At 43.9% G+C, this 25,965-nt stretch overlaps 1 protein-coding gene across 1 annotated transcript in view; it reads right to left on the bottom strand.

Moving 5' to 3' along the window:
- CCDC12 (coiled-coil domain containing 12) overlaps positions 1-25,126 on the bottom strand; it is a 28,080-nt gene extending 2,954 nt beyond the window's left edge. Inside the window, exons 1-5 of the mRNA XM_070729616.1 lie at positions 25,004-25,126; positions 12,792-12,886; positions 6,795-6,874; positions 3,629-3,690; positions 1,389-1,423 (exon numbers count right to left, since the gene is read on the bottom strand). Of these exons, the coding sequence (XP_070585717.1) occupies positions 1,389-1,423; positions 3,629-3,690; positions 6,795-6,874; positions 12,792-12,886; positions 25,004-25,099 (368 nt within the window). The 5' untranslated portion in view covers positions 25,100-25,126. The remainder of the gene's footprint in view (positions 1-1,388; positions 1,424-3,628; positions 3,691-6,794; positions 6,875-12,791; positions 12,887-25,003) is intronic.
- Between the last annotated feature and the right edge of the window lie 839 nt (positions 25,127-25,965).

Genomic DNA, 25,965 nt, shown 5'->3' with positions numbered 1-25,965 from the left:
CTGAAATGTCCAGGCCTTCCTCAAGGGCGAAAATCAGATGGCATGCATGCTGGAGTTGACATAGGGCAGTGATGGTGAACCTATGGCACAGGTGCCACAGGTGGCACGTGGAGCTATATCTGCTGGCACGTGAGCCATTGCCCTAGCTCATCTCCAACGTGCATGTGTGAGCCAGCCAGCTGATTTTTGGCTCACACAGAGGCTCTGGGGGGTGTTTTTGGCTTCCAGAGAGCCTCCAGGGGGATGGAGGGCGTTTTAACCCTCCTATGATTCCAGTGAAGCCTTTGGAGCCTGGGGAGGGCGAAACATGAGCCTACTCGGCCCACCAGAAGTTAGGAAACAGGCTGTTTTCGGCCTCCAGAGGGCCTCTGGGGGGGTGGGCAAAGCTTTTTTCACCCTCCCCAGGCATTGAATTATGGGTGTGGGCACTCACACAAACACACACACACACTCTTTCGGCACCCGAGGAAAAAAAGGTTCACCATCACTGACACAGGGCAATATCTCTCATGCCACTTAGGCATCATAGTCCTAGCAAGTGCTGACGAGTAGGCGAGATGATTCCTGTGCGCAGGCTTTTAGCAATAAATAAGTTTAGTCGGAAGATTCCTGCGTACAGGTTTTCAGCAATGAACCAATGTAGTTGAACCTTCGAACGCCCACAAAGAGCTCAACTGCCTCAAAGCAAACCGAGGAAACTTAGGCGGCCTTCAAAAACAAAATTTTGTCTGTGCTGCTCGTGGAGACAAACCAGGGTGCCCAGGGGAGAAAGCATTTTGAAATTCCCTGACATTTCCCTGTAACTTGTGATCTAGTTAAGGCACGGTCGTAGATGACATCATACCAAACGGCTAAGCCATGGAGAAATATTGGTAGCCGAGGAAGCAAGTTCTTGCCACAGATATGTTCATTTTTGCTTGACTCTGCCAGGCAGCACAATCCATTTTCATAAACATGATTTTTCCCTGACTTTTAAACATTTTAATACAGTTTGGGGGGTTTTCCCTGATTTATTCTGTGTTTTTTTTCATGAATTCCCTGATATTTTCCTGAAAGTGAACACAAGAACAAGGGGACACAATCTGAAGTTAGTTGGGGTAAAGATCAAAAGCAACATGAGAAAATATTATTTCACTGAAAGAGTAGTAGGTGCTTGGAACAAACTTCCAGCAGACGTGGTTGGTAAATCCACAGTAACTGAATGTAAACATGCCTGGGATAAACATAGATCCATCGTAAGATAAAATACAGGAAATAGTATAAGGGCAGACTAGATGGACCAGGAGGTCTTTTTCTGCCGTCAGTCTTCTATGTTTCTAGGTTTCCCAAACCGCTGATTTCCCTGGTTTCCAGGTTTACCGGACACCCCGACAAACATTCCTACTCACCAGTCAGGCTTCCTGGGGGCGAGATTTGCCAGGTCCTACATGGGGTGGAAACAAAGGGGAAGCGTTAACGAGGAAGAGCCACTTCCTAAGAGCCACTTTTCAGCAAAAGGACTTTACTGGTCTTATACAAAAGGGCCAGGAGTGAGTTTCTCCCAGTTCGGACCAGTTTGGCCAAACTGATAGTGACCCACTGGTAATGTCATGATGACATCACGGAACTGGTTCAGTCAATACCGGTCTGTGAGCGCCACCATATTTTTTTTAAAAAATTGATTTTTATTTGATTTTTTCCCCTTCTTCTGAGCATGTGCAGAAGCCGAGTTTCCATCACTTGTGCGTGCTGTCGCCATCTTGTCTTTGGCTCCTCCCCCCCATCTTTTTTTTGGATTTTTCAGCATGGGAAGAAGTGGACCGGCAATGAGATAAGTTATAAGCCACTGCTGGAGAGAAGGCATATCTCGCCATCCCTCCGTGAGCTGCGCTGGTTACCAATTGGTCTCCGGATGAAATTTAAAGTGTTGGTTATGACCTATAAAGCCTTTCATGGCTTAAGACCAGATTACCTATGCCTCAATTATCCCAGCAGCCGGTCAGGTCCCACGGAGTCGGCCTTCTCCAAGTCCCGTCAGCTAAGCAATGTTGCCTGGCAGGGCCTTGGGGAAGGGCCTTCTCTGTGGTGGTCCCGGCCCCCTAGCACAAGCTCCCACCAGAGATTCAAAAATATTTCACCAGAAGAGCCCTTCACTCCTCCACTCGAAACAGAATATCCTACGAAAACAGACTAACAATCCTGGGCCTAGAAAGCCTAGAACTACAGCACCTAAAATACGATTTGAGTATTGCCCACAAGATCATATGCTTCAATGTCCTACCGGTCAATGACTACTTCAGCTTCAACCGCAACAACACGAGAGCACGCAACAGATTCAAACTTAATACGAACCGTGCCAAACTTGACTGTAAAAAATATGATTTCAACAATCGAGTTATCGAAGCTTGGAACACACTACCGGACTCAATTGTGTCAACCCCTAACCCCCAACACTTCTCCCTTAGACTCTCCACGATTGACCTTTCCAGGTTCCTAAGAGGCCAGTAAGGGGCGTACATAAGTGCACTGGTGTGCCTTTCGTCCCCTGTCCAATTGTCTTTCCTTTCTCTCACTTATCATATATATTCTCTTCCTTTCATATATCCTCTCCTCTAAGTTCATTTTTACCCTTATATATATTACTACATGTCTATTTTTCTTCCTATGTATTTGCGTATTGGACAAATGAATAAATAAATAAATAAAAATAAATAAATTCGCACTGCCCTCCCCCCACCCTCCTGGCCTTTCGCAAGGTTTTAAAAACACGCCTTTGCCGGCAGGCCTGGGACCATTGGTCTTAACATCTCTCTAGTGATTGAGTGATTGCAGTTGAATGAATTTGAATGCCTGTTTTCATATCTTTGAGGTTTTAATATTAGTTTGAGGTTGGGTTTCTCTTGCTATACTGTATTTGTACTGTATTGTATTCCCCCTTTTCAGGGTGTCTGGGGGAAAGCATTTTGAAATTCCCCGACATTTCCCTGTAACTTGCGATCTAGTTAAGGCGCGGTCGTAGATGACGTCATACCAAACGGCTAAGCCATGGAGAAATATCGGTAGCTGAGGAAGCAAGTTGTGGCCACAGTTATGCTCGTTTTTGCTTGACTCTGCCAGGCAGCGCGATCTGATGGGGGGTTTTTTATCATGATTTTCCCCTGACTTTTAAACATTTTTAATACAGTTTGGTTTACTTGTCTCTGATTTATTGTTTTTTCATGAATTCCCTGATAATTCCCTGATATTTCCCGAACTGCCAATTTCCCTGATAATTTATTTATTTATTTATTTGATTTTTATGCCTCCCTTCTCCTTAGACTCAGGGCGGCTTACAACATGTTAGCAACAGCACTTTTTAACAGAGAATCAGCCTATTGCCCCCACAATCCGGGTCCTCATTTTACCCACCTCGGAAGGATGGAAGGCTGAGTCAACCTTGAGCCGGTGATGAGATTTGAACCGCTGACCTTCAGATCTACACTCAGCTTCAGTGGCCTGCAGTACAGCACTCTACCTGCTGCGCCACCCCGGCTCATTCCCTGATAATTCCGTTTTCCAGGTTTTCTGGACACCCGGGCTTTTGTAAGCCACCCTGAGTCTGCAGAAGAGGGCAGAATAGAAATCCAACCCAATAAATCAAATAAATTACCACTTCTTCGATGATCAGCTCTGGCTTAGCTGCCTCCAGTTGCTCCTTCACTTTGTCTTCCACTAGAGAGAGAGAGAGAGAGAGAGAGGAGGAGATGTTTCATGAGAGATGGGAAAGATGTCCCCTGTCCTTTGAGGTGCCAAGAGAGCTTCCTCAACAAGAGAGCTTGTCCGAATTGAGGCAGCTGTCTGCAAGTGGATGCCCTCTGGACCCGGGAATAGCAAGACCCACCACGAGGAAGGGGCACCAGTTTGGAAGGGAAGGCAGAACTTCAAAGAACTAGGAGGAGAAACACGGCAACCTCGGTGGAAGGTACATCTCCACCCCATGTCCAGTCAACAAAGCAGTGGATGTGATGTGCCGGTGTCTGGAGGCTGTTGGGGTCTGGATGGGTGTCAACAGACTCAGACTCAACCCTGAGAAGACGGAGTGACTGTGGGTTTTGCCTCCCAAGGACAATTCCATCTGTCCGTCCATTACCCTGGGGGGGGGGGAATTATTGACGTCCTCCTCGATCCACAGCTCACATTAGAGAACCATCTTTCAGTTGTGGAGAGAAGGGCGTTTGTCCAGGTTCGCCTGGTGCACCAGTTGGGGCCCTATTTGGACCGGGACTCATTGCTCACAGTCACTTATGCCCTCATCACCTCGAGGTTTGACTACTGTAATGCTCTCTACATGGGGCTACCTTTGAAGAGTGTTCAGAAACTTCAGATCGTGCAGAATGCAGCTGCGAGAGCAATCATGGGCTTTCCCAGATATGCCCATGTTACACCAACACTCCGCAGTCTGCATTGGTTGCTGATCAGTTTCCGGTCACAATTCAAAGTGTTGGTTATGACCTATAAAGCCCTTCATGGCACCGGACCAGAATATCTCCGGGACCGCCTTCTGCCGCACGAATCCCAGCAACCAGTTAGGTCCCACAGAGTGGGCCTTCTCCAGGTCCCATCGACAAAACAATGTCTGGCGGGACCCAGGTGAAGAGCCTTCTCTGTGGCGGCCCCGACCCTCTGGAATCAACTCCCCCTGGAGATCAGAATTGCCCCCACCCTCCTTGCCTTTCATAAGCTCCTAAAAACCCACCTCCAATTGATTCCCCCTGGCCGTTCCATTTTATGTATGGTATATATGGTTTAATTGGGATGTATGACTGTTTTAAGGGTTTTAACCGTTTTAATAATTGGATTTGTACTATGCTTTGCTGTTGTGAGCCGCTCCAAGTCTTCAGAGAGGGGCGGCATAGAAATCGAATGAATGAATGAATGAATGAATGAATGAATGAATGAATGAATGAATGAATGAATGAATTGGCAGTTCTGTGTTAGCAAAAACTTCAGAAGAGAAGGATATAGGGGTAGTGATTTCTGACAGTCTCAAAATGGGTGAACAGTGCAGTCAGGGGGTAGGGAAAACAAGTAGGATGCTTGGCTGCATAGCTAAAGGTATCACAAGCAGGAAGAGGGAGATTGGGACTCCGCTGTATAGAGCGCTGGTGAGACCACATTTGGAATACTGTGTCTAGTTCTGGAGACTTCACCTACAACAAGATATTGACAAAATTGAATGGGTCCAAAGACGAGCTACAAGAATGGTGGAAGGTCTTAAGCATAAAACGTATCAGGAAAGACTCAATGGACTCAATCTGTATAGTCTGGAGGACAGAAGGAAAAGGGGGGGACAGGATCGAAACATTTAAATATGTTAAAGGGTTAAATAAGGTCCAGGAGGGAAGTGTTTTTAATAGGAAAGTGAACACAAGGACAAGGGGACACAATCTGAAGTTAGTTGGGAGATAGATCAAAAGCAACATGAGAAAATATTATTTCACTGAAAGAGTTGTAGATCCTTGGAACAAACTTCCAGCAGACGTGGTTGGTAAATCCACAGTGACTGAATTTAAACATGCCTGGGATAAACATCTATCCACCCTAAGATAAAATAAAAAAAATGTATAAGGGCAGACTAGATGGACCGTCAGTCTTCTATGTTTCTATGAATGAATGAATGAATAAATAAATAAATAAATAAATAAATGAATAAATAAAAGATAAGACATCAAACAGGCCTTCTCTGTCCTCACAGGTGCCAGCTACCTTGGCCTTAAGTCTCAAGAGAGGGCATCTGTTTTTTTCTGATACAGGAAAGGAGACGGTGGAGGAGGACCAGTGTGGTGGCCCAACCACATCCTGCACAGCTAATCACAGATTCTGTGGATCGAGAGACGGGTGTGGGTTGGTATCAAAGGCCAGTGTACTTGGCATCCAAGTCCAATAGTGAGGAGGTTGGAGGGGATGTGGAGTCAGAGACTGAAAGCCAATCAGGGCCTGTTGCACCTCCAGAGGTGCCCATGAGTGACTCAGGAGAAGAGGAATTGCCTCTTCTTGACGCCAGAGTACGCAGAAGTGTCAGAAGGCAGGAGTGGCTGAGCAGGAGGAGGTCTCTGCGTGAATAGATCTACAGAACACTTGGCCATGCCTTTTGGGTATTTAAGGGTGAGCCTCGTGACGAACGAGTGTGGAAGTCATATTCGAATTCAGAGGTGGCCGATCGGATCATGATTGTGGACATTTTCTGAAATTAAGAAACTGACATCTGTCTCTCCGGGCTTCCTGCCAGCTCAGTGAGTCATGTTAATTAGAGCTCGGTGACCAAAGAGAGACTATTGGGGAGTTTACATTACTGCTTGAGACTCTAATGAGCAGCTTTGCTGATGTGTTTTTAAACCTCCTTGCGATTAAACTACTAGAAATTACATGCTTAAAACTTGTTAAATCCATGTGTGTGTGGATCTACTTCTTGGTGGGCTCATGGCTGGGACAAAACAACCAGAAGATGGAGAAGAAAATACATAAGGAGGAAGAGGAGGAAATGGAGAAGAAGATGGAGAAGGGAAGGAAAGTAGAAGCTGCGGAGAAGGAGGTGGAAAACGAGAAGAGAAGAAGGTGCAGATGGAGGGAAGGAGGAGATGGAAAGGGGGAAGGTAGAGATGGAGAAAGACGAGGAGATGTAGGAGGAGAAAGGGAAAAACAAGGAGAAAAGGAGGAGAAGAAAAAAGAAAGAAAATAAATGTCCTCCTTGCTAGCTTCCTGGCTGGCTATTGCTGGACAGGCCTGGACAAGGCACACTGACCACCTGGGCCCCTTCGTCTTCCCTGTTGATCTACCTGAAGCTGGCTTGGCATTGGGCACCACCCTTTCCTTCAGCTCCACATCTTCCGGGGTGTAATTCCGCAACTTCAGGTCCCTGAAAAGAGAAGGGAAAAAAAGAAAGACGATTATGAAAGAGTGCAGGCTGCCTCCACCGGCCAAGCTGCACTGTTGTATTTGCGCCCAGTTGGGAGTTGGATCTGCGACTTCCCTCTGGCTTCCCCAATGATTCATTTAACGACGGCAACCGAGACTGCAGGGACTTTGGTCACTAAACAATGTGGCTGCGCTTTAGAACCACGCTACTTAGTGATGGACATTCTGGTCCCAATGGCCATCGTAACTTGAGGACTCTCCATTTTGTTTTGCCACCAACCCTACAAGTGGTAGTCTTCGGGTTACGGTAATTGAGGCATTTTATTTTATGTATTTTTTAAAGTTTATAAGCAAATAAAAAAAATTAAAAAGAATGCTTGTAAGTTATCATATTATGGTTATATTATGGTTATTATATTATGGTTGCTTTGTCATTATGATTTGTCACTGTTAAACCAGAGGGGAATAATATGTGGTTTTGAATTTTATTGTTTCCAATTCACATCTTTTTAAATTTAGTCCTTGCCTAGTTCTGTTTTGCCTCTGTTTATTTTTCTGGAATTTTGCATTACAAGCTTTCTGAGTGAAGCAAAACAAAAACCACTGATTAAAATAAAAATATAAATGAATTCCATCCAACTCCAGACGGTTTAGGAGTTAGACTCCTATATTTCTTTACATATCTTTTCTTCTATTCTTTCTTTGATATATTTTACTATGAGTATATCCTCTGTAACCTTCATTATGTTTTGGACAAAATAAGTAAATAAAATAAAATAAAATAAAACAAATAAGTTTACTCCTAAGGGGAGTAAAAATCCGACTCTGTCCTTTCGTACGAGTGGAAAAACTGGGAGAGTTAATCTGCAAGAGGTTGCAGTCCTCACACTGTCCACTAGGTGGAGATGTCATCCTTTCCTTGAGCTCCTCTGCTGCTTCCAACAGCCTTTCTTTGCCAGGAGGACCTGCAACCTGCAAGGGCACCACTGGTGGAATTCCCACTTGGAAGAGACCTTGGTGGTCATCCAGTCCAGCCCCTTGCTCTCCCAGGAGACCCCATATACCAGTCCACGCACTCACCAGAAACTCGCCACCCAGAGTCCTTCCGGAGTTGGGAGGCATATAAATTAATAAATTAATAAAAAATAACTGGAAGGGCACATGTGCACTGGTTTCTGGCGTGCATGTGTATCGTCCACCTGCTCTTCCAGGTTTTGGCACGCATGCACGCACAAAGCCATAGCGGGTTGCTACCAGAGGATGGCGCACTGGTGGTGCATGGTGCACTACGCATGCAGCTTCAGTTGTGTGCGTGCATGCCCCAGCATATTTTTGCCTCATGCATATGCGCAGAAGCCAAATCTTGGAGGGGACGTGTGTGTGCAAGAGAGATTTCAGCTATTTTTTTTTGCATTTGCGCATGCATGGAAGCAAACGGATTGCAAAAGTCTCACAAGCGCGCATCCCCACACGAGATTTCAGCACGTTTTTGCTTCCTGCACATGCAGAGAAGCAAAAACAACCTGGGACGCGCACACACACAAGAGAACTGTACTGAACAAAGACTGGCTATTCAGTGCACATGCGTGTGCCAGGAAGATGATGTTCTAATTTTCGGCTCGCGCATGTGCACTGGCAGGCTGGTCTTCGTGACCGCATGTGTGCCAGAAACTGGACGAGCCACAGACAACGGCTCATGTGCCTGGAGAGATAGCTCTGCATGCCATGTGCCATAAGTTTGCAATCATCACCCTTTCTTTCTTTCTTTCTTTCTTTCTTTCTTTCCTTTTTTCCCCTTCCTTCCTTCTTTTTCTTTTTTCTTTCTTCCTTCCTTCTTTTTCCCTTCCTTTCTTTCTTTCCTTCTTTCTTTTTTCCTTCCTTCCTTCCTTTCTTGCCTGCCTGCCTGCCTGCTTGATTTATTGTATTAATACATGCTGCTTACTCCAAAAAGGACTCAGAGTCACTAACAACAATCATAAATACAACAGCAATAAAAATACAGCGATAAAATCAACAGTACAATAAATAATATCCTAAAATAATAATAAATAATATCTTAAAAGACCATAAGACCATAAGCTGTTGTTGTTGTTATTATTATTATTACAAAAAACAGAATTGGAGGGGACCTTGGAGGTCTTCTAGTCTAACCCACTGCTTAGGCAGAAAACCCTGCACTATTTCTGACAAATGGTTGTCCAACATCTTCTTAAACACTTTTGTGTTGCAGTCAATCCTAATTCCAGGTCTTAACGGCTTTCCGGTAGGGTGGAGATCTCTGGGGGCAGTTGATTCCAAAGGTCGGAGCCACCACAGAGAAGGCCCCTCCCTGAGGCCCCGCCAAGCGACATTGTTTGGCAGGCGGGACCCGGAGAAGGCCGACCCTGTGCGCCCTTCCTGGCCGTAGTGAGGTATGAGGGAGGAGGCGGTCCTGTAAATATACCAACCCATCAGATACTGGTAGACTGTCCTCATGTGCCCCGTAGCCCTTCTTTGCTCTAGAGCAGTGTTTCCCAACCTTGGCAACTTGAAGATATCTGGACTTCAACTCCCAGAATTCCCCAGCCAGCATTCGCTGGCTGGTGAATTCTGGGAGTTGAAGTCCAAATATCTCCTCTGCACTTTTCACAACCAGTCTGTCCATCAAGACTCGAAGCGTTTAAGGCAAGGCGACGGAGCGTCCAGCATGCAGAGGCAGTTTGCCAAGGGAATTAGAAAAATTAGAACAATTCTGCTCCTTCATTTTTCCCTTATCTGGAGACTAAGAGAGGTAAGGTTGGAATTGTTTTTCAGATTGCAAAATGCTTCCTGTTCTGGGACTAATTTTTTTTTTTTTTTTTTAGTTTTAAGAGCATGGACGGTTGGTAAACATACGCCTTGAAAGCTGAGGAATGTGGAAGGGCTAACCGGAGACTGGAGCGAACGGTTATTCCTGCAAAATGGTTATTCACCTTCCCCCACCACTCCCAATTAAGGAGACTTAAGGTGAAGCAAGCCAATGGCAACCGACAGAAACAGAACTAAAAATAAAATTATCTCTGTTTAGAATCGGGATTTGAAGAGACTCAAGCCCAGCCCAGGAGAAAGAAAACTCAGCTAGGAACAGTTCGGATAGGATAAAAATCAGTGGTTGTTTTTTTTTTTTTAAATGCCGAAGGGCTTAGAAGAAACAGTAAAAGTTGGGCTTCACCTCTCTTTGAAACATTTGTGGTTGACTGTATTAGTTAACACTGCGAAAGAAAGAAAGAAAGAAAGAAAGAAAGAAAGAAAGAAAGAAAGAAAGAAAGAAAGAAAGAAAGAAAGAAAGGATGGAGGGAGGGAGGGAGGAAAGAAAGAAGGAAAGAAGGAAGGAAAGAGAAGGTAAGAAAGAAAGATAGAAAGAAAAAAGAAGGAAAGAAGGAAGGAAGGAAAAAAACAAAGAAGGAAAGAAAGAAAGAAAAAAGGGAAGAAAGAAGGAAGGAAAGAAAGAAAGAAGGAAAGAAGGAAGGAAGGAAAGAAAGTAAGAAAGAAAGAAAGAAGGAAGGAAGGAAAGAAACAAAGAAAGAAAGAAAGAAAGAAAGAAGGAAGGAAGGGAAGGAGGGAGGGAGGGAGGGAGGGAGGGAGGGAGGGAGGGAGGAAGGAAGGAAGGAAGGAAGGAAGGAAGGAAGGAAGGAAGGAAGGAAGGAAGGAAGGAAGGAAGGAAGGAAGGAAGGAAGAAAGAAAGAGCCACCAAATAGCCAGGACATGTCACCATATTATTATTTGCAAGATTTTTATCTCGCCTTTATTGCTTTATAAGGAAGTCAAGTCAGTGAAGGTAGGTAGGTAATAAGAGCTAAGAGCCATGGTGACGCAGTAATGCAGGTCAATTCTGCCAGCAGTTCGATCCTGATGGGGCTCAAGGTTGACTCAGCCTTCCATCCTTCCGAGGTGGGTAAAATGAGGACCCAGATTTTTGGGGACAAGATGCTTGCCCTCTGTAAACCACTTGGAGAGGGCTGTAAAAGCACTATGAAGCACTATATAAGTCTATTCTTCATTCCCTCATTCTATTCTATTTCTATTCTATTCTACTCTAGTTCTATTCCATTCTGTTCTATTCCTGTTCTATTTTATTCTTAAACGTTTTAACTTTATATCCCTTTACAAAAAATGCCACCCTTGAACACATTAAAAGTTGTCAGGCTGTTTAACTTAAAAATTGCAGTGATTCACTTAACAACCGTGGCAAAAAAAAGAAAGAAAGAAAGGTTGTAACCCTGAACACAACTTACTTCATACGTTTCTGCAATATTTCTCAGCTATGGGGCAAGTCTATTTTAAGAGAAAAGACTGAGGATTTTCCTAAACCAGATTTGGTCATTGAAGCCCCCCTTAAAAAACTGGTTTTATTTTCCTGCTAAAAGGCTGTCAATGACCTCCAGGCCAGGGACAAAATCCGAGGGAGCAGGATGCCCTACCTGGAGGAATCAATCCCAGGAGCAAATTTATAAACATTTATTGTTTGCGATGGGGGGGGGGTATCAGAGGAGCATTCCCACCCAAAAATGACACGTGCAGATTGCGGCTAAATTTAAACCTATCAAGAGCAGCAGATTGGGGAAGGCTGCTTTAAACTGATAATGCAAACAAGTGATTAAATCAGGATATAATACATATGCCTTGTGGATACAATAGTATGAATCTCTGCTAGAAAAGCAAAAAGAAAACAAAAAAAAATTAACACACACACACACACACACACACACACACAAATTCAATAATGAAGTTGCGAATGCTCCAACACTATCTGCGGAGAATGTGGAATAACTGTCTGAATGATGTGACGAAGCAACCGACTTATTTAATCAGTTTAAGGAAACAATTATTTATTCAGCTTCTGTTTAAGTTAATTAAAGCTCTGATGTTTGTTTAAGGTAAAAAGTTAATTAGACACTCTTCTGTTTAGTTAGCAATCACACCTTGACATGATCTGTCCGTATACTATATGTTGTGCGTTAACCACTTAGCATTGTAACTAAATTAGTAAAGTTAATCTTTTGTACTTGTATGCACGATGAATTTGCTATAAAAATTTAAATATAAAATTTAAATATAAAAATATTAAAAAGTCCAAAGAAGGCAGAGAGCTTCTTAACACAGAGGCTGCTCAGCTCAGAGAGGTTTTTTTCCTAAATCGGACAAACTTTGCTTAAGAAATCATGTCTTTCTATGATTCCTAGAAACACTGGAGAGAGAGAAGAAGTAAGGAAAGAAGAATGAGTGAAAGGGAAGGAGGTATGAAGAGAGGGAGGGAAGCCGGGAGGGAGGGAAGGGATAGAGAATGGGAAGAGAGAGAAGAAAAGAATGTGAGTGAGAAAGGGGAGGGAGGGAAGGAATAAGAGAAGGAAAAAAGAGAAGTGGGAGTAAAGAAAGAAGGATGGAAGGGACGAAGAAAGAAAAGGGATAGAGAATGGGAAGTAGAGAGAGAATGAGTAAGGAAAGAAGAAAGGAAAGGAGGGAAGCAGGGAGGGAGGGAGAGAGGGAGGGAGGGAGGGAGGAAGAGAGGAAGGAAGGAAGGAGGGAGGGAAGGGAGGGAGGGAGGGAGGAGCCCTTGACTCAACAAGAAGGGACTTTTCAAAGACAACTTTGTCCAAAATTTTAATTTTAACTGGGTATTTTTAAAATATAATTGAGACTTGCCAAGACATCGCACGGGGTTCAAAGCTGACCCACTGAGTAGGAAGAGATTTTTAAAAACATTATTTTTCTAAAAATTCTTTTTAATTTGTTTTTTAATCTCTGTTTTCAAACACAATTAAGAGACTTATTAAGATATGGTGGCTGCTAGGGCTTATCTCTATGAAGGATGTCCTGGTGGAGTCGAACTTTCCTCATCTGTTTTTCTCCCCCCCCCCCCCTCCATCTGGGGTGTCGGGGGAGAATAACCAGAGACTCACTTGTGCTTGGGGGCGTCTTCCTCCTCCTCTTCCTCCTCCTCTCTCCGTCTGTTGCCTTTCAGCAGCTTCGCCTGTGGCGCCTCGCTCTCATTTTGCTGGAGAGGGAAAGAGAGAATTAATAGGGTACGGGTAGTCCTCGACTTACGACCACCCAGGAACCCCCCAAAAGGGTCTGCTGCTAAGCGAGGTGGTGGTGGTTTTAGGGATGTTTGGCCCGTTTTGATGACCTTTCTCGCCACCCGCTGTTAAGTGAATCCCTGCTGTTGTTAAATTGGTAACATGGTCATTAAGTGAAGCTGGCTTCCCCATTGACTATCCTCATCAGAAGGGTGGGAGATCACATCACACACACACACACACAGAGGGACACTGCGATTCTCATAAATACCTGTGGCAGAGTTGGAAGGAGCCTTGTCCAACCCCCCTGATCACCTGTCTATCCGTCCTCTTTTTTGCCTTTCCTTATTTTTCTTCCATGCCTTCCACATCCCTTCTCTCTTCTTCCTTTTCCCTTCCTTCCTTTCTTTCCATCTCTCCTTCCTTTCTCCCTCTCCCTTCCCGCTCCCTTTCCTTGTTCCTTCCCTCCCGTTATCTTCCTTCCTTGATCTCTTGCTGTCCCTTCTCCTTCCCACCCACCCACCCCTCTTTTCCTTCCTTCCTTCTCTTCTCCACCCTCCTTTGCTTGCTCCTTCCCTCCCTCCTTCTTCCTCCCTTCCTGCTCCTTCCCTCCCTCTCTCCCTATTCCTTCCTCCCTTCTTCCTCCCTCCCTCCCGCTTCCTCTCTCTCTTTTCCTTCTTCTCTTCCTCCCTCCTTTCTCCTCTGTCCCCCTCTCCCTCTTTTCCTTCCTTCCTTCTCCACCCTTTGCTTGCTCCTTCCTTCCCTCCCTCCATCTTCCTTCCTCCTTCTCTTCCTTCCCTCCTTTCTCCTGTCCCCACTCCCTCTTTTCCTTCCTTCCTTCCTTCTCTATCCTCCTTTGCTTGCTCCTTCCTCCCTCCATCTTCCTTCCTCCTTCTCTTCCTTCCCTCCTTTCTCCTTCCTCCCTCCCTCCCTCCTTTCCTTCTGTTTCTATATGTGTAACATATTTTTGTTGATAATAAGAATCAGAGTGATTAGACAGGAAATGTATACAGTATATATAACTCTTCTCTGGTACAAGCTGAGACAGGAAGAGAACCTGTGACCTGAGGTTAAAGCTACTGCCATAGAGGCAGGCTGCCCGGGTTCAAATCCTAGGAAGGATAGGGCTAGCTGATGATAGCAAAATTAGCTTGAAATAGATCTATAGTCTCCCTTCCTTTTCATTATCAGCAAAAATATCTCTCTCACCACACACACACAAAAACACACGCAACTTGCCATGGAGGAAATTCGAGGCTTCCTATCACTTTAGAACCTCTTGTTGGGCATTCCATTTCCTGCATTTTCAACCCTATCGCCATCATAAAAGGCCTCATTCGCTCAGCTCAAGAATGGTGCAGATCCTTAGGCTTCTCCACACACACACAGCACCGTAAAATGAAAAATAAAAATAACCATTCTAACAGCCGCCAACTTTTTTGCAGACGGCGGGAGTGGGGGAGTGGCAAAATTTCACCTGCAAATCTGTCGCGTTAACCATCGAAAGCAGGGCCTAGACCTCAGGAGCACGCATGGAACACACTGATGTGGCATGTTTTTGCACGCATTAATTATAATGTTACAGCTTGGGGGCAAAAGACAGAGCTGCAAGTGGATTTTTTTCCTCCCTGCAATTGATCATTAACCCCACTTTCTTCAAGCGGGGAAAAGTTCGCTTGCTCGGCTCCGAACTTTAAATAAAAATTAATTAAACATTATTTTTATTATTATTATTTATTAGATTTGTATGCTGCCCTTCTCCGAAGACTCGGGGTGGCTCACAAGATACAACATAAAACAATGCATACAAAGAATCTAATTAATTAAAAACTACAAGCTAAAAACCCAACTATATATTAATATCAATCAACCAATTCTATCACAACCATACATCACGTTCACATGCAAGGAGTGCTCGTTAGCCATTGCTAACCAAGACAATTGTTAGGTAAGTTTGGCACCATTTTACAATCTTTCTTGCCAACGTTGTTAAGCGAATCACTGCAGTTGTTAAGTTTGTCACACGGTTGTTAAGTGAATCTGGGCTTCCCCATTAACTTTGCTTGTTCGGAAGATCGCAAAAGTGGATCACATTAACTTCCGGGACATAAATATGAGTCAAGTTTGCCAAGTCTCCAAATTTTGATCACGTGACCACTCAAGTCATGTTTTGGGATGTTGGAAATGTGGATGTTTTGGGATGCTGGGAATATTGGGAAATGCAAAGAGGAAAATGGCACCTCTTCCACCTATGGTGGTCCTATCCAAAAGCTAAAAAGATTTTGGAACGAATTCATAAATGGCTAAAAGAGATCACAAAGGAGGAAATAGAATTTTCGTCAGAAGTATGTTACTAGGAATACGGGGCGGAAAATACTCCAAAACAATTAAGTATCTAATGACGCATATAACGACAGCTGCTAGAATATCTTATGCCCAACTTTGGAAAAACAAATGGATGCCAACAGAAAACAACAGAATTGATAAAAATTCATAAATGCGCTGAAATGACAAAATGACCATGGAAATTAAGGGAATAAATGATTGTGAATACAGTATTATAATACAGTGATGCCTCGTCTTACAAACCCGTCATACACATTTTTTGAGATACAAACCCGTGGTTTAAGATTTTTTTGCCTCTTCTTCCAAACTATTTTTACCTTACAAACCCAAGCCACCACCACTGGGATGCCCCGCCTCCGGACTTCTGTTGCCAGCGAAGCACCTGTTTTTGCGCTGCTGGGATTCCCCTGAGGCTCCCCTCCATGGGGAAACTCCACCTCCGGACTTCCATGTTTTTGCGGATGCTGCAGGGGAATCCCAGCAGTGCAAAAACGGGCGCTTCGTCTGGCAAAGGGAGTGAGTTTTGGGCTTGCACGCATTAATCGCTTTTTCATTGATTCCTATGGGAAACATTGTTTTGTCTTACAAATTTTCACCTTGCAAACCTCATCCCGGAACCAATACAAGGTATCACTGTATTTGGAATCTATGGTGCAATTGGATAGAGAATAGAAACATGGAAAAGTGAAACATTACAATGTGTAATGGCATACAAAAATAGATAAATATATATATAGTGTAACAAACAATTTGCAAAGGTAAATACAAACTGATATAGAAACATAGAAGACTGACAGCAGAAAAAGACCTCATGGTCCATCTAGTCTGCCCTTATACTATTTCCTGTATTTTATCTTACAATGGATATATGTTTATCCCAGGCATGTTTAAATTCAGTTACTGTGGATTTACCAACCATGTCTGCTGGAAGTTTGTTCCAAGGATCTACTACTCTTTCAGTAAAATAATATTTTCTCATGTTGCTTTTGATCTTTCCCCCAACTAACTTCAGATTGTGTCCCCTTGTTCTTGTGTTCACTTTCCTATTAAAAACACTTCCCTCCTGGACCTTATTTAACCCTTTAATATATTTAAATGTTTCGATCCTGTCCCCCCTTTTCCTTCTGTCCTCCAGACTATATAGGTTGAGTTCATGAAGTCTTTCCTGATACGTTTTATGCTGAAGACCTTCCACCATTCTTGTAGCCCGTCTTTGGACCCGTTCAATTTTTGTCAATATCCTTTTGTAGGTGAGGTCTCCAGAACTGAACACAGTACTCCAAATGTGGTCTCACCAGCGCTCTATGTAAGGAGATCACAATCTCCCTCTTCCTGCTTGTTATACCTCTAGCTATGCAGCCAATCATTCTACTTGCTTTTCCTACTGCCCGACCACACTGCTCACCCATTTTGAGACTGTTAGAAATCACTACCCCTAAATCCTTCTCTTCTGAAGTTTTTGCTAACACAGAACTGCCAATGCAATACTCAGATTGAGGATTCCTTTTCCCCAAGTGCATTATTTTACATTTGGAAACGTTAAACTGCAGTTTCCATTGCTTTGACCACTTATCTAGTAAAGCTAAATCCTTTGCCATGTTAGTTTTTGCTAACACAGAACTGCCAATACAAGACTCAGATGGAGGATTCCTTTTCCCCAAGTGCATTATTTTACATTTGGAAACATTAAACTGCAGTTTCCATTGCTTTGACCATTTATCTAGTAAAGCTAAGTCATTTACCATATTACAGACCCCTCCAGGAATATCAACCCTATTGCACACTTTAGAGTGAATAATATGTAAATATATAAAATGTAAAAATGGAAATATAAGGAAAAGATGAAATGGGTAAGATCTGTAAAAAAAAGAGAGAAAGATATCGTGGTGTATACACTTTTATTTATTTGTTAAAACTCAAAAAAGCAAATGTTTTTTAAAAAATAAATACAGTCACGAATCACTCTTCACAATACCTTTGTGACTTTCAATGGTCACTGAACGAACTATTGTAAGTGAATAACTATCTGTACACTTCAAAAATGTTTCCCCCCCCCCTTGTATTTTCTACTTCTACAATATTTCCATCCTTAGCAACTTATAACACCCAGAAGTTAAATTTTAAGGGGGCTAAAACGGCCCCCCTTAAAATTTAAATAAATAAAACTGGTCGGCTGATGGAATGTGGTCCTGCATGCCATTAATTTTCCAAGCCCTCGTAAACTGTTGTTTAAAGCTACCGGGTTTTGCTCTGGGTTTGTGCACAATTAATCCTCCCTTCACTCGGTTATCCGTACCGAGCCCCCGCCCCCCTGGCTGGCGCCAAACCGCTTTAAAAAACACAACTGCAAGTTTTCAAGGCTTGTCAGATCTTCTGGGCCAAAAACTTTTCCCCACCTTTTGCTTGAGAAGCGAAAAGAAGGAGGAGGAGGGGGATGTGTGTGTGTGTTTGGTTATTTAAAAAAAAGAAAGAAGCAAAACGGTTGGACCAGAGGTGGCTTAATCCTGGCCAAGCTGGATCTCTGAAGTCGATGACCCAGGTTGGAAAATTCGAAAGTCACCTTGGAAAGGTGTGTGCAGCTCCATTTGGGGGTGGGTGGGGTTGTTACATTTCATTGTCAGAAGAAACCAAGGAGGAAAATTAAGGTGCCTCCGGGCTCACTTTGGCCGTGTATGTTTTGTAAATAAACCCTTTGGTTGCTGGCCTTATTTTGCCCCAAACTGCATTTCTGGCCCTTTCCTTTTAGCAGACCAAGAACTTGGGAGTTTTTTAATTGGGAGGAGACAGGAGTCCCGGCTGATGGATGGCAAAACAGGTAGCAGAAATCTAGCTCCTGCAAGACTAGAAGGGTAGAAACTAGGGGACTGTGAGTTCTAGTCCTGCCTTAGGCTCGGTAGCTTTGGCCCAGTCACCAGGAGATGACGAGTTCTAATATCACATTAGACAAGAACATCATGTGACTTTGGGCCAATCAATTCAATTCAATTCAATTTATTAGATTTGTATGCCGCCCCTCTCCGAAGACTCGGGGCGGCTCACAACAACAATAAAAACAATGTTCTAGCAAAAACAAATCTAATATTTAAAAAGTACATAAAAACCCATTCATATTTAAAAAGAAAACAACACATACATATCCAAACATAAATATAAAAAAAGCCTGGGGGAAAGGTGTCTCAACTCCCCCATGCCTGGCGGTATAGATGGGTCTTGAGTAATTTACGAAATTACCAGGAGATGGCGAGTTCTAGTACCATATTAGACATGAACACCATCTGGGTCACTTTGGGACAACCACCAGGAGACAGTGAGTTCTAGGCCCAATGTTAGACATAAATACCAGGTGGATGACTTTGAGCCAATCACCAGGGGACGGTGAATATTTTAGATCCCTCTTAAGACATGAGAGGCAGCTCGGTATCTTTGGCCCAGTCACCAGGGGGCAGAGAGTTCTAGTCCTATATTAGATTTCAACCACAACACTGGGTGGCTTTGGGTCAATCACCCAAGAGACAGTGAGTTCTAGTACCGTATTAGACATGAACACTAACTGAGTGGCTTTGGGACAACCACCAGGAGACAGTGAGTTCTAGTACCATATTAAGACATGAACACCAACTGGGTGGCTTTGGGACAACCACCAGGAGACAGTGAGTTCTAGTACCATATTAAGACATGAACACTAACTGGGTGGCTTTGGGACAACCACCAGGAGACAGTGAGTTCTAGTACCATGTTAGACAATGAACACCAACTAGGTGACTTTGGGTCAATCACCAGGAGACAGTGAGTTCTAGGCCCAATGTTAGACATGAATGCCAGGTGGGTGACTTTGAGCCAATCACCAGGGGACGGTGAATATTTTAGATCCCTCTTAAGAAATGAGAGGCAGCTCGGTAACTTTGGCCCAGTCACCAGGGGACAGAGAGTTCTAGTCCTATATTAGATTTCAACACCAACTAGTTGGCTTTGGGTCAATCACCAGGAGACAGTGAGTTCTAGCCCCATGTTAGATTTGATTACCACCTGGGTGAGTTTGATTCAATCATGAGAGAGTTCTAATCCCACTTTACACTGGGTCTTCCTTCCTTCTCAGCCCAACCCACCTTACAGGGTTGTCGTTATGGGAAAAACAGGAGGGAGAAGGAATATTAGATAATATTTTCCACCTTGGGCTATTTCTAACAAAAATATCAACGTGGGATAAAACCATCGCTGGAGGTTTCCAAGAAGAGTTTGGAATCTGTCCAGGGTGGTATGAGGTCTCCTGCTTTGGGAGTGGGCTGGACTAGATGACTGAGGTCCCTTTCAATGCCATGATTTTAAGAAACAGAAACCACCACAAGAAGTGACTACTGGATAGGGGGAAGAAGGATAGACTGAAATGTGACTTGAAATCAAATTTAGATTTTTCTCTTTTCAACAGATATACCTGGCTGTCACTTGCTAGGCTCAACTAACGGCTTCCAGGGGCTTTTTGTGACTCTGCACAATGAACCACAATCGCACCTGGACACCAGCCTAATCCACTGCGGTGGGAGTTTCCCACCAGTGTGAAAAAACGTGCAAATTTCTTCGGCAGGCCCTTCTAAGAGGAAACGGATTCGGATTCTCCAATTCTTGTGTCAGAACTACAATTCCCAGAATTCCAGAGCACGCCAGAAGAGAGATGGTAAGGGCTGTGCCCTTAAAACATTTATAATCAGTCCTCAACTTACAACAGTTCGTTTAGTGACCGTTCCAAGTTACAACAGCAGCAGGCAGGGAGGAAAAAAGGGACCTAGAATCATTTTTCTCCCAAAAATTTGAGCATCGCCCGTAGTCATGTGATCAAAATTCAGTCGCTGGGCCAAGCGGCTCATATTTACGACGGATTCAGTATCCCGTGTGTGTGTGTGTCATGTGATCCCGTTTTACGATCTTTTGACAAGTCAACGGGGAAGTCGAAATCGCTTAACAACTCTATGACTCACTTAACGACTGCAGGAATTTATTTAACAACTGCGGCAAGGAAGGTTATCCAAGGTTAACAACCGTCCCATTTAAGGAGGATAAATTCTGTGCTTCAGTTCTCCTGGTATGTCAAGGGCTAACTGAAGAAGGCGTCAGGCTGGGGAAAAGTGATGCAGTGCGTGTATGTGTGACTTTGTGTGTGTGTGTGTTTATGTTTGTGTCACATGGCTGAAAAGAGGATAAAGCCTAACTATAATCCAATCTAATCCAATCAGACCAAACCGGATTTCAAAAGAGCTTTTATTGGCAGCCGAGACTGCTGATGTGGACCAGTTCCAAATGTGGGACCCTCGACCCCCAGAATATCCTCACCCCTGTGGGAAACCTGGGCCCATTCCTCTGGAAATTGCTGCGTTAGATATTGTGTGCCTGTGTAATAATTGTCAGAAATAAGTTTATTCCTGGAGGTAATATTACTATGCAAATAAATGGTTTGTAACCATGGGAGAGGTTAATGTAAGCCATAATCAGCGTGTAATCGTGGGCTTGCTAAACGTGCTGCAACCTGATTGGCTGTAACCTATATAATAGGAGTAACACCCTTGCATGGGTGTGGTTTTGTTATAGAGTGGTTTGTTACTGTGGTTTGTTAAAGACTGGTTTTATGCTGAGTGGTTTGTAGTTAGTGCTTAGTGGTTGCAGTGGTAGATGTAATGGTAGTTGTATACAGTACTAGTACTGTGGATAGTTTATTATAGTGGTCGAATGTAAAGGTGATAGTTTATTTAGAGAAGCAGTTTGATAAGAAGAAAAGTAAAATATATTTTTACAAGAAAGCCTGGTGTAGTGTTTTTCATTGAAGACTTCAATTAGTTGTGTCCTGTGGCTACTTGGTGGGTTAACTTCTGTATGCCCAGAATTCTCCCAACAATAATCACTTCAATGGTTCTTCATGGCACCGGACCAGAATATCTCCGGGACCGCCTTCTACCGCACGAATCCCAGCGACCAGCTAGGTCCCACAGAGTTGGCCTTCTCCGGGTCCTGTCAACTAAACAATGTCATTTGGCGGGACCCAGGGGAAGAGCCTTCTCTGTGGCGGCCCTGACCCTTTGGAACCAAATCCCCCCAGATATCAGAGTTGCCCCCACCCTCCTAGCCTTTTGTAAGCTCTTTAAAACCCACCTCTGTCGTCAGGCTTGGGGGAATTGACACTTTCCCTCCCCCTAGGCTTATAAAATTTATGCATGGTATGCTAGTATGTATGATTGGTTTCTAAATTGGGGTTTTTTAATTAACTTAAATATTAGATTTGTTTACATTGTATTATTATTGCTGTGAGCCGCCCCGAGTCTGCGGAGAGGGGCGGCATACAAATCTGATAAATAAATAAATAAATAAATAAATAAATAAATAAATAAATAAATCTTGTGCCCTTCAGATTTGAAGTGTAGTTTCGAGACACGGGTGACCCTGCCACAATTGACCGCAATATTTGAAGTTGCAAAAGGGAATCACAGTGGCACACTGCCGCCTCACAACGCTGCAAGTCGTAAGTGTGAGGACTGGTTGCAATTAGTGCCTCTGTAAACTTCAAGCAGTCGCTAAGTGAATGGTTAGAAGTTGAGAGCTACCTGCAATGCAAGACAAATATCCAATACACAGGAAGAGCCGTCTCAAACGTTTAAATCCGGATCGGAATTCAGGCCAATAGTTTATATACTTGGCTTCAGAATGAATTTATCTAATTATTTATATGCTGCCTCTTTATTTTTAGAAACCAGAAACATCAGCAACATTTCCATCACACCTTCTGCCTTTTATTTTCTCCAAAACAGCAACTGTCTGTGGTAGCTTGGGCTGAGATGGAGGGACTGGCCCAAAGTCACCCAGCTGCCTTTTTTGTTCCTAAAGTGGGACTAGAACTCACTCTCCTAGAGATTGGCCCAAAATCACCCAGCTGCCTTTCATGCCTAAGGAGGAACTAGAATTCACATTCTCCTGGGGCTTGGGCCAAAGTCACCAAACTGGCTTTCATGCCTACGGCGGGACTAGAATTCAGTCTCTTGGTGATTGGTCGAAAGTCACCCAGCTGTCTTTCATGCCTAAGGAGGAACTATTATTATTATTTATTAGATTTGTATGCCGCCCCTCTCCGGAGACTCGGAGAAACTAGAATTCACAGACTCCTGGTGATTGGCCCAAAGTCACCCAACTGTCTTTCATTATTAAGGCGGCACTAGAACTCACAGTCTCCTGGCGATTGGCCCAAAGTCACCCAGCTGTCTTTTGTGATTAAGGCGGGACTAGAACTCACAGTCTCCTGGTGATTGGCCCAAAGTCACCCAGCTGTCTTTCGTGATTAAGGCGGGACTAGAACTCACAGTCTCCTGGGGATTGGCCCAAAGTCACCCAGCTGTCTTTTGTGGGTAAGGCAGCTCACCCTCTCCTATTTAAGCCTGGTGCCAAACTGGATCTGTGAGTTTTAAAGATAAATTTACTCAGCAGACGCAGCCACTGGTTTCAGAGCACGTCTTGAAAACGTTCAACAATTTTCACAGTGTGGCAAAGGCGTTTTCTGCTAGGTAAAATCCAAGCATCTGCATAAACTTTTCTGAAAGTAACAGAACTGAATCTTGACTAGGAATCAGTTAGGACTGTGGAACCAGTCACCAAAACAAGTCAACTTCAGCCTAGTTATATTTATAGCCCAGGCAGGCTATTTTGAGAGACGCATTAATATTTTTGGAAAAGTCCAGAATTTCCAATTCCTCCTTTCAAGCAACCGTTTCAAAAATCTGAGCCGTGAGAAAAACGTGCCAAAAGAGGAAGGGTAAAAGCAGAATGTCAGAGAAACAGGAGAAAAACGGGGTTACAGGTAGGTCCTTGACTTACGACACGTTCATTTAGTGATCATTCAAACTTACAACAGTATTGAAAAAAGTGGTGCTTTTTCACAGTCACAGCATGCCCAAAATTCGGGTGCTTGGCAACGGACTCACACTTATGACAGTTGCACAGTTGCCAGAGGTCATGTGATCCTCTTTTGCGACCATCTCACAATGGGACGTCGAATTGCTGGAGGGCTAACTTAAAGGCTTCAGGGATTTGCTTAATAAGTGAGGCAAGAAACACTTTAAAACTGGGTAAAACCAACTAGTCATGCTTAGCAATGGAAAGTTTCGGGTCAACTGTGGTCGTAAGTCGAGGACTACCTGCGCACACCAAGAAACACAGAGGGGGAAAAAGAGATTACATAGCTAGCAGGTGCTCTAAACTCCCATTTTGTCCTTTTTTCCTTTTCTTTTCCTTTTTATATTTCTCTTACCCCTACTTCTCTCTTCTCTTCTCTTCCTCTTGAACCAAAACCTAACCAAAACTGAACCAAAAAATAGGAAAATTTATGTAGAAAAGAAATTGACACAATCGACTAACTTAATAAGAAACAACCCTACCTATGTAATGAGAAAGCTTTAAATTATCAAACTAAACCAAATGTGCTCTTACTTTATAGGTAATATGCACTGTTTCAGAAGCTGTACCCCTTCGTATTTTACCTTGTCTGTATTGCTATTGTTTTCCTATTTTGTTTTGATCAACATATAGAATAGAATAGAATAGAATTTTTATTGGCCAAGTGTGATTGGACACACAAGGAATTTGTCTTGGTGCAGATGCTCTCAGCGTACATATCTTTATTTTCATCCTTTTTTATAATATTTATTCAATAAAGACATTTAATGACTGTAAACTCCCATTTTGTCACCAGCTGCAATTTCCAGGCTTCGTATTAAAAATGAAATTTCCAATGCCAGATTTCGTTTAATGACTGTGATGTTTGCTTAAGGTTAAGACCATTGCAAACATCAGTGGCTGGGGGATTCTGGGAGTTGAAGTCCACCCACCTTAAGGTGACGAAGTTTTAAAAAGTCTGCGGAGAGGGGCGGCATACAAATCTAATGAATGAATGAATGAATACATACATACACAAACAAACAAGCAAACAAGCAAACTCTTGACTCAGCTCAACTGCCAGTATTCCCCAATTTACAACCACAATTGGGACCAGGGTTCCCGTTACTAAGCAAGGCGATTGCTAAGTGAATCGTGTCTCCTTTCACAGGTCGTGGTTGCCTCATGACAGGTAGTCCTCACTTAGTGACCATTTGAAGTTATAACCACAAATTAACCCAACATTTCTACTGCTAGGTGAGAGAGCGAATTTTGCTCCATTTTATGACCTTTCTTGCCACAGTTGTTAAGAGAATCAATGCAGATGTTTAAGTAAGATGGTTGTTAATCCGGTTTTTCCATAAACTTTCCTGCCAGAAGGTTGCAAAAGTCGACCTCGTGACCCTGGGACTCTGCATCCATCATAACTACGAGTCAGTTGTTAAGCGAATCACTGCAGCCGTTAAGTGAAAAACATCTAATAATAATAATAATAATTAAAAAAAAAAAAAAACCACCCACAACCTAAAAGACCGTGCGGCTGGCAATCACAATAAGGCGACGATGGGCTTTGTAGTCCTTAACCTCGGGGGTCCCGAGGTACAGTAGTGCTTTCCTGGTCCAAATCAATAGAATGGAAATGAAGGACTTAGCACAAGGAAGACAGTGCGGTGGTCCTGCTACAGGGACGGGCTTTGTAGTCCCGTTTGGCAATACGCATGCGTAAGCACGTCACCGTGACGTCACCTGCGAGCATGTTTCCGCCACAGGCCTTTCCTCTACAGGCCGGCTGAGCCTCCAAAGCTACCTTCCGGCCCTGTGAGGCGGTTCCCGGCGTGTCTTACCTTCCTGCCCGCCCCGGTGCGTTCCCTCAGCGCCTTCAGCCGCTCCCTTCGCCGCAGCGCCTCTTCCTGCAAACCAATGGCCTCGGACGCCATCATCGGGTCTACTGCGCACGCGCGCAGGGGAGGGGAGGGAAGCGCGCGCGCCGGCCGCAGCGATCGAGACAAGTCGCCGATCGATGACGCCAGGGGCGGCCAGCCGAGCGCCGAGCGCATCGCTCAAGAATGGCTCAGTCAGACGCAGAGCATAGGCAGAGTGCGGAAAGACTGCAGGATGCGTGAGGGCTTGTGGGAGCAGACTGAGCCTCTTATGTTTCTTTTCCCAGCTTGGCCAGTTTAAGATGGATGGAATTTTAAACTCCCAGAATTCCTTAGCCAGGCTTGCCGGCTGGGTAATTCTGGGAGTTGAAGTCCAGCCATTTGAAAGACACTGTTGTAATTGTCTTACCAGATTGACCCCTACTCCCATGTCATATGCATCTAGTCCTTGACTTACAACAGTTAGTAAACAAACCATTCAAAGTTATAACAGCACTGAAAAAGTGACTTATGATCGTTTTTTCACATAACGATATGGTCCCACAGAGTTGGCCTTCTCTGGGTCCCATCGACCAAACAATGTTGTTTGGCAGGCTCCAGGGGAAGAGCCTTCTCTGTGGTGGCCCCGGCCCTCTGGAATCAACTCCCCCCAGAGATTAGAACGGCCTCCACCCTCCTTGTCTTTCGCAAGTTACTCAAGACCCACCTATATCGCCAGGCATGGGGGAACTAGGACATCTCCCCCAGGCTTTCTTAAGTTTTATGTTTGGTATGTATGTGCTGTATGGTTTTTAATTGTTGGGGTTTTTATATAATTTTCATTATTAGATTTGTTCCATTGTTATATTGTTTTTATTGCTGTTGTGAGCCGCCCCGAGTCTTCGAAGAGGGGCGGCATACAAATCTAATGAATTGTATTGAATTGT

Source organism: Erythrolamprus reginae, chromosome Z (assembly GCF_031021105.1).
Source record: "Erythrolamprus reginae isolate rEryReg1 chromosome Z, rEryReg1.hap1, whole genome shotgun sequence".
Classification (NCBI taxonomy): domain Eukaryota; kingdom Metazoa; phylum Chordata; class Lepidosauria; order Squamata; family Dipsadidae; genus Erythrolamprus; species Erythrolamprus reginae.
Note: the sequence above shows the minus strand (reverse complement) of the source record. Positions and strands in the feature narration are given on the sequence as shown.